The sequence below is a fragment of the Colias philodice genome, chromosome 26 (genome assembly GCF_061535455.1).
Source record: "Colias philodice isolate Cphi_HAF_F1 chromosome 26, ilColPhil1 Martin Lab GWU primary, whole genome shotgun sequence".
Classification (NCBI taxonomy): domain Eukaryota; kingdom Metazoa; phylum Arthropoda; class Insecta; order Lepidoptera; family Pieridae; genus Colias; species Colias philodice.
This window is the reverse complement of record NC_143111.1, coordinates 9673584-9693871: the sequence shown is the minus strand read 5'-3', so window position 1 is coordinate 9693871 and position 20288 is coordinate 9673584. Positions and strand designations below refer to the sequence as shown.

Sequence of the window (20288 nt, the reverse complement as noted above, 5' to 3'; positions counted from 1 at the left end):
GCTGTTTAAGAACTGCTTACTTGCTATCTTAACCTGTATGACCATTTTTGTATACAAACATGCATTGTACGCAGTTTCTTTGTATCACCAATCTTAATATATATAAATCTCGTGTCACAATGTTTGTCCTCAATGGACTCCTAAACCACTTAACCGATTGCAATAAAATTCGCACACCATGTGCAGTTCGATCCAACTTGATAGATAGGATAGTTTAAACTTATGGTACTTAAGGTACCACGGGCGAAGCCGGGGCGGACCACTAGTTAATTATAAATTATGATATATTTGGAAGACACTGAAGAAAGATTTTCCTTCATCCACAATCAAAGCACGTTCTTATGTAGCTTTTTTCACTGTCCTTTTACAAATTCGTATTAGTAATTATTTTTAACCTCCGCCCTTTGTGCAATGTTGCTGTGTGTATATTGCAATATGGAAGTATGAAATGAACATTCTTGTTTCATTACTTTTGAAATTCTTTTACCGTGCTCTCTCTGATGCCAAATTAAATTAAAAGAACTAATGAAATGTCTAGAAGGTTAGGAGACGGCGAGTGGCTGAGTGGTGTGTGTGAGCAACTGATAGCCAGGGATGTACAATGGATATTATTTAGTACTTAATGCTATTTTCTTCGTGGATTAGAAGGAATCGTTGCGATGTGATTGTTTAATTCTGAGAAGTAGGATTTATTAATAAGATCATGCCCTCATTCTATCCTGAAACAGTTTTTTATGATAATATTTATTGCTAATTGAGGTCAACCACTCCATTGGATCGTTTGACTTTCGTTAATTTATCAATTTAACAACTGTGATAATGACATTTACCTATAATAATTGCATACAGTTTATTTATATTGATAGAGTAAATCATACTTCGATTTTCTTTTTACGTAGAGACTGACCTGAATTGACCTTTGATAGATTCAAATAGTTCAAACTTATCGTCACTTCTATTTCGGTGACTAGTACATATAAAGTTAAACTGCGGTTAAATCAGTAGCAAATGTGTTGCCCTCATTAAATTTAAATGTCAATATAACTAACGCAGCTCCTCACTGGCTTCCTGCAAACACTGTGTGCAAAGTTGCAGCTAAACTAATTAGGGATGGCAACTTGGTGGTTTTTCAGGAAGCGGGGGCTGGCAATAATTACTAGTTGCGGGCTTGTACTTGTCTCTTGTAGTTTTAATAGTTACTACTTAGTTTCAGCATAAGAAAATTAAATATTTGAGTAAAGTTGCATAACATGCTCTATTTAATTATTGATTGATTGACGCAAAGAGTCAATTAAATTGATTGACGCAGAGAGCAAGCTCGTTATAAGATATATTTAATTCCATATGAACTTATCGATGTTTTATTATAAATAATACAAATCATTTAATTTATCAATGAAAAGAATTAATTATTTTGAGTGAAACGTAGAAGCAATACTTCAGATAAAAGAGGATTAATTCTCATCACATTAATGAGACTATAAGCTCAACAAATTGCATGCATTTTCTCCTTTGATGCAGTGGTTTGTGCGCATTTTTTTGCGTAAATTCTTATTAGTATTTAGGTGATAAATTGCCCTTTTTACTACTTATAGTGGTCTAGAATCTAGATGATTTCTGTCTCTACCGTCTTTTATTGCCATTTAAATTAATTTATATGTACTTAATCATTAAATGCTATTTTAATTCATTAATTTGATTCGTATGATAACTAAACTTTTAACTATTGATTGTAGATGGAAAGCGTGAAATAATCGCAGTACAAGGCGTCTCTATTTCATTATATTTGTCTCAAAACAATAAAAACCTATACAAACTGAACACAGTAAAAATACAAAATTCTATCCAAATTAAATTACTTCACTATATCTCAAATAAATTGCAAATATAGTTCAGCTTTCTTGAAAGTCAGTAGTAATGCATGTTTTTAATGCAGTACATCGTGCTCGTCAGTCAATAACTTTCCTTATAATAAATACTTACTTCCCATCCTCAGCCATGTCACTTCATATTAGCGATAACCGTTCTCCATACAAATTTTCTTCCAAGTAACCCTTCATTACCTTAAGTTTACGTGACAAAAGTAACCAATGGCCTTATATTTTCTGTACTTCTAATTGATTATTATAAAAAAACAGATACAAACGTGTGTGTTTGTAGCGCATACAATCAGGTAAATTGCGAATCTTAGTGTACCTAACATTTTTATTCAACACTATTTTTAAGGGGACGGATAGCCAGGTATAAGTTTTTGTTAAATTTTGCGCTTATAACAAATTTGTAATTTGCGTATTGATGATTAAATCTGGTGGTTTCATATTATTTATACCTCAAAAGTAAAATTAATATAAATACACACAGAGAAGAACATAACGGTTTTATCGCCATGGCAGCGATTTCTTCCATACAACCCGGTGGTCAAGGAAAAGCACTAATAGTCTAAACTAATTAACAGAATCATATTGAATTAATAAGAACCATAATAATTTATTAGCCAACAATTATTAAGGAATATAAAAGCTTCTTCATATTGAAATTTACGTGAATTGTGTCTCAAAAGACGCTTTCTAGCCAAATATATAAACAAAAGGTCTCCGAAGTCCCAAAGGCATGGTGTCAGCAGCAGATTGGATGGAAGGCGCGTTGCTGCTCCGTTAGTTCGAAGTTTTACAGCTTTTTCATTGTTATTTTTAGACATTTTAATTTACTTTTGTGAATTTTTGTCTAGTCACTTTATGTGTATGTATTGTGTATGTGTAGACTATCTTAATCTTAAGGTACTGGAGTTGTATTATTGTAGACTATTTCACTATGATTCGTATTGTAGTTAAATGATGTAATTTGTGCGTTTGAATGGATTTGTCGTATCGGCTAATGATAGTCTAGTTGGGTGTGATATTCTTGCATGCATATTCAAAGGTTAGTTTTTTTGTAACCGCAAATCGCAATGAAGTTTCGTGGATGTTAAAAAAACAAAGTATTAAAAACCACTTCACAATGTTTAGTCATTATAGTCCCCCAAACATACTTATAACTATAAAGTTTAAGTTAAGTAAAGTTTCATCCAAATACGTCCAGTAGTTTTTTCGTTTATTTACACACATACATACGACTTACGAGTTCATCCATCTTTATAAACTTTCGCATTATATTAGGCCCAGTAGATTATTTTGTCATATACCGAAAAACGTTTTATATAAAAATACTACCATAACATAAGCTTTATTTAATATTTTAATTTATTATTCACTTAATAGTTAGTAAGCTTGCGGATTTCAGTCAAAAAAGCTTTAGTCTGGTGACCATGAAAAGCTCTTCGTAAAATCGATCGGTCAAACGTGTGTGAAATGCATCCAAGAAATAACCCATAGAGATAGATTTTATATTAGGACGTGTCTGCTTAATTTTGAAATAATAGATATATCTAATCGTTTTGCTCAATTGTTTAAGCAATCAAATAAAAAATATATTGGAGCACAATTTGACATTAAAACATCAGTAATCTTCTTTATAAACTCAACAACATGTTGAGTTTACATAGAACATTACTTTGATACTGAATTTTAATAATAGTAGATAACTAGTTTGTTATCTTCTTTATTACACCATTTTTTCTCAGTTCTTTTGACAATGAGTATAAGTGAAGTACTTATATGTCTATTTGTCACGAAATATCTCACGTGTCGTGTCACTCAGCTTTTGTTAGATGTGGATTATTGTCTACAAGAGTATTAACTTCCATGTTTTATAGAATGGTTAGTTACCTACTTAAATAGGTTCTAAAGAGTTTGGGTGTTTGTTACTTTTCAATATGGTTGAAACTTTACAGTAGAGCCTTTTGGCCTTTGGCCTTTTGGCGTATGAACTCTATGTGTTTCTTTTTGCATTGAATTAAAACTTTGAATTAAGATTTTCTTTATTTGAAAAAGGTTTTTCCTGATTTCTTTGTGCTACATTGAGTGACAATCGATAGATTTATCAATTACTTACTTTTGAGAAAATCATCTAAATATTAATTTTTAACTATCCTTTAATTCATAGCACAAATCCAGTAAATTTAAACGGTTATTTGAAGAATCTGCGAAGCAAGCAGCCCGCGGTGACGTCTTAATGAGAAATGGGGTTTTAATGATAATTATTTTGGTGATGTGTATCTACCGCTCAGCCCGCTCAACTCATCTCTGATCAACTTGCAAATTATCTAGGCTCGGTTAGCGGCTTATTGTTATGAATATTAATACTTCTTATGACTATAATTTGCCACTATGGTTCAAAAACGATTTTTTCCAATTATAAAGTTATATTTTTACAATTGAAAGGAAGCTTAGTTCTAAATTCTAATTGAGAATAATAATTATGACTTATTTTTACCAATTGTTCTTCTTTTTTTGACTTTGAAAAAGGCAAAGTTAGTGTGTATGTTTTATTGTGTACATTTAATTGTGTAAAAATGTATTGTGTACGTTTAATTTTGATAATTGAATTGTGTGTACATTAAACTAATAAGATTAATTCCTTTTCTTTTTTAATATTTGCATTAACCCAATCAATGGGCGGAATGTATTAGCCACATACCATTGTAATCAAAACATCTGTAATTTGCTTAGATCATTACTTAATGATCTAAGGTAATTTTTAACTAGGTACTAGGGTTGTAACGGAACTCCGCCTCCGCCTCCGTTACTGCGGAACTTCCGCAAAGAATTTAACCTCCGCCTCCGCATCCGCCTCCGCAAAATTTATGCGGAGCCATATCGGAAGTTCATTTACGATCACAAACAACGCGCAAGGAGCGACGCTAGGCGACGCGGCCGCTCGGCTGCGTGTTTTCAAGTGAAATGGTCGAGTTTGCTTAATGGCTGGTTCACACTTTGATTAGTGCGAGTGCGGGTGATGAGTAGTACTATGTGTGGACAGCGACTGTTTAGTGCGAGTGTTTAGTAGGCTGTGTAGTAAAGTGAATAGAAGCGTGTTCTATTTTTTTGCGAGTGGACTGCGAGTAGCCACGTCCCGCGCGCCCTCCCTTCCCCCTCACTCGCAGTGTGCCTGCCTAAACACGTCTGGACAGGAGTGTTTAGTGTTTAGTGTTTAGCGTAGTGTGTAGCGTCGCGAATTTCACCATTGTCCTGCACTCGCACTAATCACCTGCACTCGCAGTTGAATTGGACACTACTCGCACTACACACCTGCACTCGCACTAATCACCTGCACTCGCACTAATCAAAGTGTGAACCAGCCTTAAGCCACGGGAACACGGCCAAGCGGGTGGTGGGAGTGTGAGTGAATGAATAACAGGAATCAACTTGTCAAAGCGTTCGGTACCGCGATTGAGCCGTGATTGTTTTAACTTTTAAGTAATTCTGTGCGTAATTATTAGTTACTAGCTGCTCCGCGCGGCTTCACTCCCGTGGCTCCACCCCTGTTGGCCGTAGCGTGATGTTATATAGCCTATAACCTTCCTCGATAAATGGGCTATCTAACACCGAAAGAATTTTTCAAATCGGACCAGTAGTTCCCGAGATTAGCGCGTTCAAACAAACAAACAAACAAACAAACTCTTCAGCTTTATAATATTAGTATAGATGTTATTTAAATAATGTGATGAAGCCGAAAACTAGTGAAATTTGGCAGTACTTTGTAGAAGTAGACGATAATTATAATTTTTCCGAACAAATTACACCTCCGCCTCCGCCTCCGTTAACCTCCGCATCCGCGGAGGCGAACCTCTTCACCTCCGCATCCGCCTCCGCCTCCGCTAAGTAGGCCTCCGTTACAACCCTACTAGGTACTATCTAGCAAATAAATATGATATGAATTTATCTTTCTTTTCAGGGTAAAGAAACATCTGGATAGAATAAAAATAAGCTTATTAGACGTGTTACTACTACTGGACTCCGGTGCAGTTGCTTGGAAATTAATTTTAATACTGTCATTATGAGTGTTATTTTATATTCGTATTGTTTTGCCTCTAGTAATTCAATAGAAATGGATAAATCCTATATTTTCAGTTTGTATTATGTTAATAAAATAAATCTGTTGCCACCACAATTCGTTGGTTTTATTTAATATTAACAAATAGAAAGTAGTCAATGGACGTTCGTAATAAGCTTTAGCTGTGACGTTCATTGGAAGCGAAGGCTTTTTCAGTTTGTATATTGTATCGTCATTTATAATATATTTTATTGGATTCGTACTTTATTTATTTGATTCATAATTAATATATAATATCGCATACTGTATTACTTTTAATTTCGACTGGCTCCTTGGTTACACCTCCTCGTATTATAAGCGAAAATATAACAATAAATATATCTAATAATGGAGGGGAAGCTAGAAATGTTGACAGCGAGATGATAAATTGATCAGTGTCTTATGGAGTGAAATTATTTTTGTCAAAAATTATAAAAATAGTCATGTAGGATTCGAACCTACGTTCCGCTATAATATTATAAAGGTTTTTACGTGAAATGAAGTTTTATCATTAATTATTACTTCATTTATTGCGATTATGCAATTAACTGTTTTTTTTTTTGTATAAGTACGTGTAGATAAAGGGTTATCAAAATAAAACAAGTTTCGGCTCCGAATAAATTTTTATTGGACAACATTAAAGTCATGAAGCCATTTAATACATCAACATTACTAATAAAATACAATTATTAATTACAATATTAATTATCTCACGTATAGTAACACCGGCTCAACCTTACATCTAAGCATATAATATCATAAAAATAATCTTATATCTCTAGAAGGTGACATTTGTACGGATAACATGAGATGAGACGAAGAAAATAAATAGGAACTGATACCGCCAATGTGTTGAGAATCTTCTAGAAGTATGAGTTACATAATGCTGCGATATGATTGGATTATCGTATACTAAGTCCAGATCTAGGCCTCCTCTCCAGTTGTGTTCTCTGTAAAACAAAACTTGTGTTAGTCAAATTAAAACAATGTAACGTCCTTGCACTGCTTTATAAAGAACAAAAAATAAAATACGTATGCTCGATTCTACACGCTGGATGGACATAATACATATATTTATTATTTACATACTTATTTAAAAAATGTGCGGTTGTAATTGTTTTAATAAAAATGTTACAATATTTGAAACACGTATTGTTATCTAGTTTACAATAGACATTATTGATGCGAAAGGATTGCTTTATGGTGAACAAATCGAATCAAACCGGGACATCCGCATAATCCAACCGAATCTAATACGTTGGTAATAGTTTCCCCTAATCTGTTACGGTTCGATACAGATAATATATAGTAGGAATTAGTAGCTCGTTTTTATCCTACGAAAAATACAAATGCACTCTGAATTATCTGTAAACAATACTTTTTAAACTTAATATTATAAATTAATATTATAAACAGGAAATATTTGTTTATGTTGTTCTTTCCTCATGTGTTTGTTAGGGATTAAACTAAAACCTGCACGAATAAAATTAAAAAAAAGACATTTTAACATAGAAATCTAAATAACAAGACACTAGAAGTCGTAAACGTGCGTGACCTTGTCGCCACTCAGGTGATTTGCACATCACCAGTGCATTCGTCACTGTTCAGTTGCTCTGGAGACGTATGAGTGTATACATGGTGTGTTTCAGCAATTCCCATTGCGGAAATTCTTCCACAAGTTGTAATTATACTTATAAAGGAAAAAAAATGTGTGCGTGTACTAGAGTACACACGTAAGAAGTGAAACTTCTTTATGTCCTTATTTTTCAAAAAATAATTTACTATATACAATATTAAAGAAATACGTTAGTCACACGCTCGTCGCTACCTACTTAAATATTTACACCGGCCGCTGCTGCAACTCGCTCGCTTCACTCGCTCGGCTCGTGCGGTAGTTCAAAAGTTAACCTAAGATGCTCGTCGCTTCGCTCCTCGCTACCTATTTACATATTTACACCGGCTGCTGCTGCAACTCGCTCGCTTCGCTCGCTCGGCTCGTGCGGTAGTTCAAAAGTTAACCTAAGATGCTCGTCGCTTCGCTCCTCGCTACCTATTTGAATATTTACGCCGGCCACTGCCGCGACTCGCTCGCTTCGCTCGCTTGGCTCGTGCGGTAGTTCAAAAGTTAACCTAAGATGCTCGTCGCTTCGCTCCTCGCTACCTATTTAAATATTTACACCGGCCGCTGCTGCAACTCGCTCGCTTCGCTCGCTCGGCTCGTGCGGTAGTTCAAAAGTTAACCTAAGATGCTCGTCGCTTCGCTCCTCGCTACCTATTTAAATATTTACACCGGCCGCTGCTGCAACTCGCTCGCTTCGCTCGCTCGGCTCGTGCGGTAGTTCAAAAGTTAACCTAAGATGCTCGTCGCTTCGCTCCTCGCTACCTATTTGAATATTTACGCCGGCCACTGCCGTTTTCAGCTTATAAAGGATTTCGACTTAGGCGGATTTTGATTGGACAGAGAGTTTGAGGTTTATTCTTATAAATTTTGAATTCATAAAATTATAATTGAACACCTGACACCAATCAAGCAAACACGTGTTTACGTGAGTCATAGATTTATTATCGTATACTCCTAAAATGTTTTCTAAGAAACAATAGTGTACTTACATTGTCGGCACGTTCTTAAAGTCGGTAACTTATTTTTGTTCGAACAATAGAGGTAATAAATTCCTAATGATCAAGTTGTAAAGGTTGTAAAATAAAAAAAATATTCTATATTAAAACGTAAGTATGTATATATAATATGTGCGTCATTAATTTCTGACTGTTTCGAAATTTGGTGCAAAATAAAATAGTGTGTAAATAAAATTTGTAAAAAATCAATAAAATAAAACAATTGAGTAAAGATCTATATAGGCATATTATGTATGTATTTATACAAGATATGTATATTATATATTTATACAGGGAACTTCTCAACGTGTTATCTATGAAATTATACTTTTACTCAATTGTTTAATTTTATTTACACACTGTTTTATTTTGCACCAAATCTCGAAACAGTCAGAAATTAATGACGCACATAGTACATAATATATACATATTAAGACAGATAAGAGGTTAAGCTTAAATAACTTGAAAAAAAAAATAAATAACATGATCACGCCCACGTGTTGGTGTTTTAAAAAATTCAATCAAAAACTGAGGTTAACTTTAAATACAATTTTAGAAAAATAAATACCACAATCAACATTCAAGTATTAGAAAAAATTGATACCATAATTCCACCCACGTGGTGTATTGAAAAATACAATCAAAAAGTGAGGTTAATCATAAATAACTTAGAAAAATAAATACCATTATTACACCTAAGTACTTATTAGAAAAATAGATATAATTACTTATTTACTTTTTTTAGAAATTCACTGGAATTAGAATTAAAACAAACCCTTTGATTTTGCTGATCACTTTAATATAACATGTATATAGTCACGAGTACGGCGTAACGCAAAAATGTAACGCGCGCGGCGTAACGCAAAAAATGTAACGCGCGCGGCGTAACGCAAAAAATGTAACGCGCGCGGCGTAACGCAAAAAATGTCTCACAAAATTTTTGTCCACCCCCGATAAAGAAGTTTCACTTCAATAATATTTCATCGGAAAATATTTTTTTTTAGAAATAATGCCGTTTTTCCTTAAAATTATAGAATATTTACAAGTATTACGAGTGTCACCATAGTAATCGAAATAACAATGAATGACACAGTCGACCATTCTTATTATCACGTTTGTTCGTATTGGAGCAAAAAGTCTCATATACTTAGGGATGTTATTCTAAAATAAACCGTAAATTCGTGCGTTAGGATACATATTCAAAAGCTTAATTTAATAGTTAAGTTAGTTTTCACTAAAATCAAGCTGTCCAATAAAAGGCATAGTTTACTTGTGTGTACTGTTTAGCTTTCGGTTTGAATGTGTTGATTTTGGCGACAGCGGTTTTCATACGAATTATGACATTAAAGCACTTCTATGTGTCTTGTTATTTAGATTTCTATGCATTTTAATCATCATGTAGCAATATAAATATAATGTTATACCTCGTACATATGATATTAGAACTTGTTCAATATATTTCAGATAACTAATTGGTTTAGTAACTTCGCGTGTATCAGTTGAACGTGTTAATCTAAACATCTGTCACTTTGACGTTTATATTAAGTTATGCGATCTCAACTCGAAAGCGCATTAACCGTGGGAGAAATTAATTCGCACGCGTCCAAGTAATGTGTTCTGATAATCTTGGATGCAAAGGATCCTGGATTTGGGATGGATCTTCCTATTTATTGTAATTGATTTTATCTCTTCATATTACCCATTTAGGTATATGTTATGTATATGTTATAATTTGGGCGACTTATCATAAATTTTTAGGACTGTGAATGTTCTGTTCATAGAGGGATTTTTTAGTATAGTAAAATAATGACTAAATATATCTGTAAAAATGCAGTTTTAAGATTACCGAAATGCAAATATGCTCAGTTCGCGTTTTCCGTGTTATATCGACCGTCGCAAAATATTAACCGAATTTCATATTATCAGCTCATATAATATATGTATTTTAATACCTTATACATGGATTGTACGGTGTACCATTACTTAAAGTGTTTTTTCCATCAGAAAATTCTTTTGCAAGTCTATTAAAAGTACCTATCTGTCACCCAAAACATGAAGCAGTAAAATATTATCAAGCGATGTCAGCCTTAATAACCTCTCGTGACAGACCATTCGCTTGGAACCCCGTTTGGCGCGTAATTCCGACATGAGCGTAATACAATGTACACTTATAAATATGCATGATCCGCCCAAATGTACGCACATCAAATTGTTTTGTTGTAATTATATATATTGTTAATACAAAATAGAGCTTGGAGAGTTGGTATTTAAATTGCTCAATTTTGTAAAAAGTTAACATTATACCTATGGGCTGGTTATTTTTTTATTACTGTCAAAAATATTTCTGAAATTTGTGTCTACAAATTGTTATTTCTTCACAAAATTTGAAATAAATTAAATTTTTTGCCTTTAGACAAAGTTGCAACTACGTATAATTTTTGCTGTTTCCATATTTAAACAGTATTTCTCTGTATCTAACATTGTATCATTACATCTTTCTAAAGTTAGTTGTTAAATGCATCAGTAACTAAATTGTAATTTGTAACTAGTTTTCTCCATGCTTCATAGTATTACGTCTAATTGTAAAAGTTATAAGGATTCGATGCGTTGTAACATGGATAATGTAATGAGATTAATTGTTGAGCTGTGAGGGAGAGGAAGGGGGAGTAGGAAGGGGGAGGGGGCGCGTGTTAATCCGCGATTGTTTGCAAATCTACTGCTGAAAGTGACGACTGGGGTAGAAATAATGTGGTGTCATATTATGAGATTAGTTGTTACAGTTCATCTATATTCGTTAATGGATATTTTTCAGAAATTAAATAAGTAACAATTATAAAGACACTGTTGGAGACAAGGGCGGATCCAGCCTTAGTGCCAGGGGGGGGTCACATAGACGTGGGCAATTTTCAAAGGTAGATTTAAAAAAATTGGTCAAGTGCGAGTCGGATTCGCGAACCAAGAGTTCCGTACAAACATTTTTATATGTTGTACCCTGTAGGTTTTGAGTTTTGATTCCCTTGCGAATGTCGAAATTTGCGAAATTTTTCGGCATTTACGGCTTTATCTTCTGATTCGTAGACATAGAAGTTTAATTTTATTATAGCGTAAAGGTATTATAGACTTGAGTTTTTGGTATGAATATCAAGTTAATACATGTCAGTTAATACAGCGTTCATGAGTAACAGGGTAGTACTAAGTTAAAATTTTAAAAAAATATTTTTTTATATTATAATCTAAGGAAAAATTCATGCTTTTCGCAATTAGTAAACAAAGTCATTGTCTCTGTGCCTATGTCCCTATGTATGATTAAATCTTTAAAACTACGCAACGAATTTCGATGCAGTTTTTTTTAAAGATAGAGTGATTCAAGGGGAATAGTATATAATTTATAAGGTTATAGAGAAAGCGGGTGGTAAGCTAGTCTGCGTTATTATACGTTTGATTGTACTAAATTTCATGACTCTGTGTACTCGGGAACTACCCTGTAGGTTTTGATTTCTTAGGGAGTGTCGAATTTTGCGAAAAATTTCAGCATTAACAGCTGCATCTTTTGATTGCGTTGGCTAAAACATTTGAATTTTTCAAAGCATCAAGGGACCGTAGACCGTAGGATTTCAACATTAGCAAGGGAATCAATACCTGCAGGGAGCACCCTGTCCCGTAAACACAGACTGAAATTGAGTAAAAAGTATCGTGTTATAGCACAGATGTAGTAATTGCGAAAACCCTAATTATTTAATTAAATTAAATAAAAATATATTTTTTAAATCATTTTAAAAACTAACAATTCCTTTACTCACGAACGTCTACATATTGTATTTAATTGATATTCACATCAGAACTCAGGTCTATAATAACTTAATCTGTTATTTAATTCAAATTCTATGTCAACGCAATCTGAAGAAAAAGCAATTAGAGCCGCATATTCTGTAATTCGCAACTATACTTGCAAGGGAATCATCAATCAAAACCTACAAGGTACTTCCCGTGAACACAGTCTTGAAATTTGGATAGAAGCAACGATTAAGCACTTACAAGCACAGATAAAGAAAAAAATCCTTTAAACAAAATTGTAAGATACAACATAATGAAAAAATATGTTTGCTCGGGCCTCGGAGTCCACGGTGCGCGAGTCCGACGCGCATTTGGCCGATTTTTTGTTGTAATTTGACTGTATTTTCTATTGTTCATTTGAAAAAAAATTTGTTATTTTATGTCTTATCCACGAACTGGGATATTTCGATATTTGAGGTTTTGTGTGAAAAGTGTAACAGCAAAAGTTGTAGAAAAAAAAATAATTACATACAACTTTACCATTACACTTTATTCCGCAGTTATAGATTTTTTCAAAAATCGAAAAAGCTGTTTTTTGTCTTTAAATTACGACCACAGGTCGACCCTAATAAACTTTTTCTATAATTTTTGTTATATTCTCTTCCTTTACCGTTTGTAATTGATTTCATTGTTCTATATTACTTTTATGTCTCAAAATTCAATAAAAACATCATGTTGAACAGTATTAATTTGTTAATTTAAAAAAGTTAATATTGAATTAGTGGTCGTGGACCTAGCCCAGGGGGGGGGGTCATGACCCCGTGACCCCCCCCCCTGGATCCGCGCTTGGTTGGAGATTATACTTCCACTGATATAAACGCTCTAGGCTCTTTGTCATTAAATTTGGTACCTAACTACATACCAATTAATTATATTATGCAGTCAATGTCGAGTAGCTGACGCTACATAGAGAATGTGACGGATAATTAACCCGAAAAATGCATTGTATTTCTTTACGCTACGCTACGCGTATAAAACTTTATATCTTGACGCGAGAATCAAATAAGGAAATTAAATGATCAATTCTATAAATTAAGATTCTAATAAATAAAATGTTTTTAGCCGACTCCCAAACTTTTTCGACTTCCCTTCCAACTTGGCTCACAACAAACGCTTCGCAAAACGGCAGAACACGAGCGCCCGGTACAAATCACAAGGTTTCGTTGAACGTTTTTTATAAAAGCTCAGTTTGCACAAAGCGATACTGCTCAAGCACCACAAGAGCATAAAAACAAGAGCCCCGCTTGCGAGCACAACTCCAACAATACTGAAACTTATCCAATAAGGGAACTAGTTTTTCATTCCGCAAGTGAAACTGTACGTCTACCCCCGCTACAATCAACTTTTATTGTGCTAATCAACACGTTCCCTTCATTACACTGAATAGGGCTTTTGATTTAATGCCGCTTTATTTTAATTACAATTAACGTCATTCGCACAAATGTTTAGAATTCGGGTCGCGGCGCGCGTGACGGATGGGAACGACTTTAATGGCTCAATTTTTTATTAAAATTGTACGCACTTTTTGTTTTTCAGCTGCGAAGTCGGGTTCGAGGAACAATACAGATATCCCAACAACGATTAACAATTTGAAACAGTAATGGAACTTTGTAGGTATTCGCGCCACGCTTAATTAGGATGAGAGTCAACCCTTTCATCAAACTGGTATTTTTAGATGATTAACTGGAAATATGGACCCATAATATAAACACGTTAATTGATTCATTAATGTACAACCGCTCTTGATGTTAAACACTCGAAACTTGGACAAAAGCTCGTTATAATGAGATTAAAATACCACTAAAAAGGAATTACATGAAATATATGAAACCCAGAAAAGCTAAATTGGTAGCTTTGAAAACAAATATAAAAAACCCACAGTTAATTTAAGCTTAAAAGTTTGAGTATGGGACTCGTTAATTATATTTTCTTGAAAATAAAATTGATCATATTATATAGAGATAGATGAAAGTGGCATTACAAGTATTGGTTACTGTGGACAAGGTGTCTGTTGCTTCGCCCAAATGTAAGACATATTAAAATAAAATATACATAAGTGGATCCACACTTCCATTTCAGCAAATGGATTGAGCAAACACGTATGTAGGCGACAGGTTGGTGACGTTAGCGACGCCACTGTAGTGTCGCCTGATTTACTTGCCCCAATGCTTTGTGAGGATCTTTGGCAATTTGCCCCACACCTATTTGGTTTGTTGGTGCTTTTGTGCAAACTCTGCCTTTCACAGATTGGGAATGGCAGAGTTTTCACAAAAAGGAAATATTTAGGTTCTATAAAAGTTTTTTTCATGATTTAGTTTTAATTTATTAAATTTAAACGGTTTTATTATAGTCGGCACTTTACTAAGAACGTAGTATTACTATATAGTTACATAAAACTGGGTTACAAGTCGGGAAGGTCCTAATGTGTCCTCAGCTTAAGTTTATTTCGGTCAGTAAGTGTACAGCGGGTCTGCTGGGTAACAATATTGTGTCCATTTCCGATTAGCGATACACAAAAGGTACGACAAGAAAGTCGCACTACTCGCATTACGTTAATATTAGTTGAAGAAATAATTTGGAAAATCCAAAAGTGCACGCCTCATAATTTTTTTTTAATAAATATTTATTAATTATTATTTTTGTTTATTTAATAACAATTAAACCACATCGAATCAGACCCTGAAAAATGAAAGGGTTCTATTCCTGAGCATACTCAAGCGTAAGAGAAAAAAAAAGACTCGATTAGTAAAGTATTTCGGTCGCTATCGTGTTAACAAGAAAAAGGATCCGCACATACAGACACACGGACGTCCAAGACAGAACTTTTTTAAACTGTTTTTTAACTAGTTTAAATAACAAAAATGACATCAAAAATATCATGAACGTTAAAAATAGTGTTTTTTCTTAATATGTGTGTGTATGTATTATCTTACAATTGCAATGTATGATACATAAAGACATTTTAAGTTTGAAAAATCAGATGTTTTGCGCGAAGTGACAGTAGTACCCACCTCAACGCTTCGCTTATGAGGCGTGCAATATTCTAGGGCTTGAAATATTGCAATATTTTATTATTCAAAAAATAAGCGTAATTGAATAATAAAAGTTTATAGAAATATTTATTTATTCAATTACGCTTCTGCTATTCGTATCGATTTAAAAATATCATCATAGTGCAATAACGATAGTTTTCGAATGGTATTGTTTATTGTTTTTGTAATTAGAAAAAATATGGCATACAATACAATCCACATCACTATAAGGTAATTGTTTATTTAAATAATCGTTTGTCGCATCGTGAGTGGGAAGCCTTAATAGGGGTTTTATCGTATAAGTTAACAGCAGTCGGTATTTTCGTTTCAGATTAGGGACCTATCGCTGTTGACAATTCTGTTTGCAGCTTGTTGGCCGGTCTCTGGTGTAGGCTCAAGTAAATATATTCGACGTTTAACAAGTTTGTATTTATTTTGGGACCATTTGATGTCGCGTGTCATTAATGACCTTTCGAGTTAAATGATTTTATGAAATATACCTACGCGACGGGCCCTTTTGTGTCAATTTTGAATTAAATGCTGCAATTTGCTTTGATGAAGGTTTAACGAGATTTATTTATCGATGTAAACGAAGCGTTTTACGGATTATTGATACAATAACATTCTATTAACGCCAATATGTCGGAGACTTTCAGATTTCTTTTAGACATTTACACAATTATTTTACGTTAAATTAAATGCCTTCCTTTTATACAGTGTGTAATATGTTGTTCATATTACACATACTTCGTTACAAATTTTTGTACCATTGATGGGCTGCAATTTTTTTGCGAAAATATAGCTAGGTATTTCTGTTTTTGTAATATAAGTACGTGGATACTAAACAAAAATAGTATCCATTATTTGATACGTTTTTTCATGAATTCAAAGCGTAGGCTCCTCACGAAGCACTCAATGCAAAATTGTAGCGCAAAATAGAAATACAAAAACTTAATCGTCGCGCTAAAAATAATAAATGGTTTCAATAAGTGCCTGAATGTCTCCATTCGACTGGAACTAGTTATAATCAAGGATCGAGTAAAAAGTGGAACGGACAAATTTTGTAAGTAATAAAAAAGTATTAAAACATTATTGTATATTAGTAAAAGAGAAAATAGTCTGGGCAAATAAAACTGTTGAGTGCTTGATTGGGAAATAATACAAACAATATTAACAGACGACAATATATTATGCCTCACCTATGTATGTACTACGTACATTACTTATAACTATTTAAAATTATCTTAAAATACTTCTACAATTACATTTAACTAGGTACATAATATATACACTTGTACATTAATTAGACAAAAAAGGAAGTGTCGGTGAAAAGGTGAGGCAAAAGAAGTGAGAAATAAAATGGAGATCTACATTTTACAAAATAATGTGGTTTTCTGGATGCAGGTATTATGTTGATTCATTATAAAACTGAGCTATTTTTATATTCAGTGCAAAAATATTTTACATGTGAGAACTGCGAAGTACTACTTCTAACTTGAATAAACCTACAAATTATAAAACATGCTTGTAAAAAGTATAATATAACTACTTATAATCTGTGCTGATTCCTTGCTAATCTATATACAAAAGGAAAGTCGTATGAAGGTGGCTAAATGACCGAAGAAATGAAAATAATAATGATTCACACCTACTATTATAGACACTATAGTGCAGCGAGAGGCGACTGATGAGATTCAATGAGACGAAACAATGGAAATTTATTGTGCTAAGTGCAGGGAATAGTTACTAAAGTGAACGACAAAAATTACCATTTAGAAATAAGTTATCTAGACAATGTAGAATTACTAAGAGTGCTGTGTAAGACTACAATTGCTACTAACAGTGCTAAGTCTACCGAGAAAATAGAAGTGACAGACGATTTAGTATTACTACAGTCTACAGTGCTAAAACATCAATTTACTAAAGAGTGATAGGCAATCTAGAATTGCCCCTTACAGTGCTAAACCCTCTATTCATAAAAGAAGTGCTCCAGTGCTGTACAAAAGAGAAGAGAAGCAATCGATCTAGTTCGAGCGGTTACCATCATCGTCTGCCCCGGGGGCAGAGCGCTTGCCCCACATCCCGCGCAGGTTGGTCCAGCCCGGCTCGCGCTTCCAGTAATATGCTCCTGTTTGTCATTTATACCAGTTGGTTTTCATGTGTTGTAATAACATCGCAAAATTATCTCCATTGAAACACTTTATTATAATTATAGCGATCTATTTTAAACAGAATTTTGGCCTGCACCTATTATTCTACATAAGTATGTTCCATAAACTCATTACGGCTATAATCAACGTATTCAGTCATCAATTCGACTAATTTACGAAATATTCGCCAAACCAGCAGCTTTATATCTTTAATGAAGTTCTCACTAATTATAACGCTTTGTTAAAAACGTACCGATTTCAATTTTAAACCGCCCGCTCAAGAATAACTTGGCAATTAATCCCGGATCGCAGCTTTAGCGAATAAATCTGAGCTTTCATGGCGCTAATTTATTTCCACCGAGGATTATTGCACTTTCTAACGGATTACTTTAATATTACTCTTAGTTTTCTTTCGCAATCCGTTATATTACAAGTGAAAAATGAAAATATTGCAGTGGGTAATAACTATTTGGATTTATTTTAAGATTAGCCACATCATTGTTGAAATTAATTATTTGTCAATCATTTAAAGTGGTGTCACTGATACTACCTACTCCTATTCATATCAGGCTATGGAACTATTTAACCTAATAATTTAATGATCTTAACTATCGAAACGAATGTTGTGTTCATGAAAACAAATGCTTTCAAATCAACCTATAGAATAAAATTAATGCTTCAATTTGTTTTAATATCAAAGTCAATTAAATTCTATTCTAAAAAAAGCTCACAGTTGATATTTCTAAAACCAAAGTTAAGTCTACGTTACCGTATAATAAATAAGTATCTTAACAAAGCAAACAGATCACTTTTGTCAATTTGCGGAACAATATTGGATCTATTTTTGTTGGGCACTTAAATATCGATAGCGGATACAAATATAAACCGTAATCCGGGAAATAAAAATAGAATTCCAATGAATATTTATACCGCAATTATTTTCGGTACAATCTATTTAATGCGGTTAGATTTATATGATTACAGATACATCGTTTGTGATAAAAATTCTATTTTTGTATTGAAGATAAAAGCGAGATTAGTGCAGTGTACTATTTAATTAATTTAGATAAAGCTTTCGATTGCGCTATCTGCATATGGAATCTTTAAATTGAAAACTGTTTCTACTATATATCCTGTTAGGTTTCATTTTAAAGGGAAAATATGAGTTTAAATTGCCTACAAACTGTCTCTCCTTAGATATTTTATTCTTTTAGGTTTCTTTTAAAAGGGAAACATATAAAGTTAATCTGTTAAAAGGTGTATCATACCACTATTGTATTGTGCCTGCTTGATCGGCCGTTTGCCCCATGCCCCGTGTAGTGATGACCATGCTTTCTTTTCGGGGGCTTCTACTAACATGTGATCGGAGTCAACCTGTGAAATATTCAATTGATAAGAAATAATTCTTAATAACATCAGATTTTCAAGCAAAGCTACACATGCAGTAATGTGATAATTCCTATTTTGTTTGCTTACGTATTGTCTACAGTATTATTTATTTAAAATGTATCTTTTAAACTTGTTTTCTGTGATTACATAATTAGTTTTAGAGAAGTCATCAAGTTAGGTAAGTTCTGTTGACAATAGAGTTTTGTGTAATGTTGTAAGTCAGAGCGTATATTTACTTGTGGTAGTGGCGCGAGTCGGTCAGCGTAAAGCTCGTAATCCTCGTAATCGGGCTCCGCCGAGCGCTTGCCCCACGCGCCGTGCAGATTGGCCCAGTTGTCCTAAACACACCCATACACTCTGTTATACGAGATATCGACTGTATTCAATATTTTATATGTATTGGCTTTGGAAAAAATTAAACATGTTGTTGACCTTGCACAACTTATGGATTGATATTCATTTTATATTTTTTCGTACTTGTCATATTGTAACCGAGTGTTAAACTATATTTTATAGTTTTTTAAATAACTATATCTCACTATATAAATATAATGACTATATATCACAACTTACAGGTGTCCTCTTGCCCCACGCGGAGCTCATGTCTTGCCAGCCTCGCTTGCCCCAAGCCGAGCTCATGTCCTGCCAGCCCCGTTTGCCCCACGCGGTGTTAAGGTCCTGCCATGCCCGTTTGCCCCAAGGGATCTGCGACATATCTCTCCACGCGCGCTTCCCCCACGCACCGTTCAAGTCTTGCCATCCCCTTTTGCCCCAAGCGGAGTTAAGGTCCTGCCAGCCGCGTTTGCCCCACGCTGTGTTCAAATCTTGCCACGCTCGTTTGCCCCAAGCGGTATTTAAGTCTTGCCATGCACGCTTGCCCCATGGCGAGTTGAGGTCCTGCCAAGCGCGTTTGCCCCACGCTGAGTTCAGGTCCTGCCAACCCCGTTTGCCCCAACCACCGCCCCCGTGTAAGCTGGCCCATGCCCTTTTGTCTTCTTCTGATAGTTGTACGTCATTGTCGGCCTGTGTAAACCCAAAACGATATATTAACCTTTTTTATGAAAGGAAAATGTCGGAGTTAAGTGATTTGTTAAATAAATTAATATATAGTATATTTTGTTACAACAAGAAAATCGTTTTTCCAATTCAATTAAATCAATTTAACCACCATTAATAAATATATTTTATATCAATAAAAAGAGAACCAACAACCAGAAAATCAACTTATAATTATTATTGAACGCCTACGTTCTGTTGTAACAAATCAAGAAATTAATCGAACACGAAATTAATTATA

General features: G+C 34.0%; 1 protein-coding gene across 2 annotated transcripts in view; it reads right to left on the bottom strand.

The window, feature by feature from the left end:
• Positions 1-6574: 6574 nt before the first annotated feature.
• The window catches only part of Mip (Myoinhibiting peptide precursor), a 54230-nt gene continuing 40516 nt past the window's right edge, over positions 6575-20288 (bottom strand). The window contains exons 3-7 of one of the 2 annotated variants that reach the window (XM_089711560.1): positions 19565-20014; positions 19228-19329; positions 18871-18976; positions 17494-17580; positions 6575-6920 (exon numbers count right to left, since the gene is read on the bottom strand). In XM_089711560.1, coding sequence (XP_089567686.1) covers positions 6895-6920; positions 17494-17580; positions 18871-18976; positions 19228-19329; positions 19565-20014 — 771 coding nt within the window. In that variant the 3' untranslated portion in view covers positions 6575-6894. The remainder of the gene's footprint in view (positions 6921-17493; positions 17581-18870; positions 18977-19227; positions 19330-19564; positions 20015-20288) is intronic. The other variant, XM_089711561.1, reaches the window with a different exon arrangement.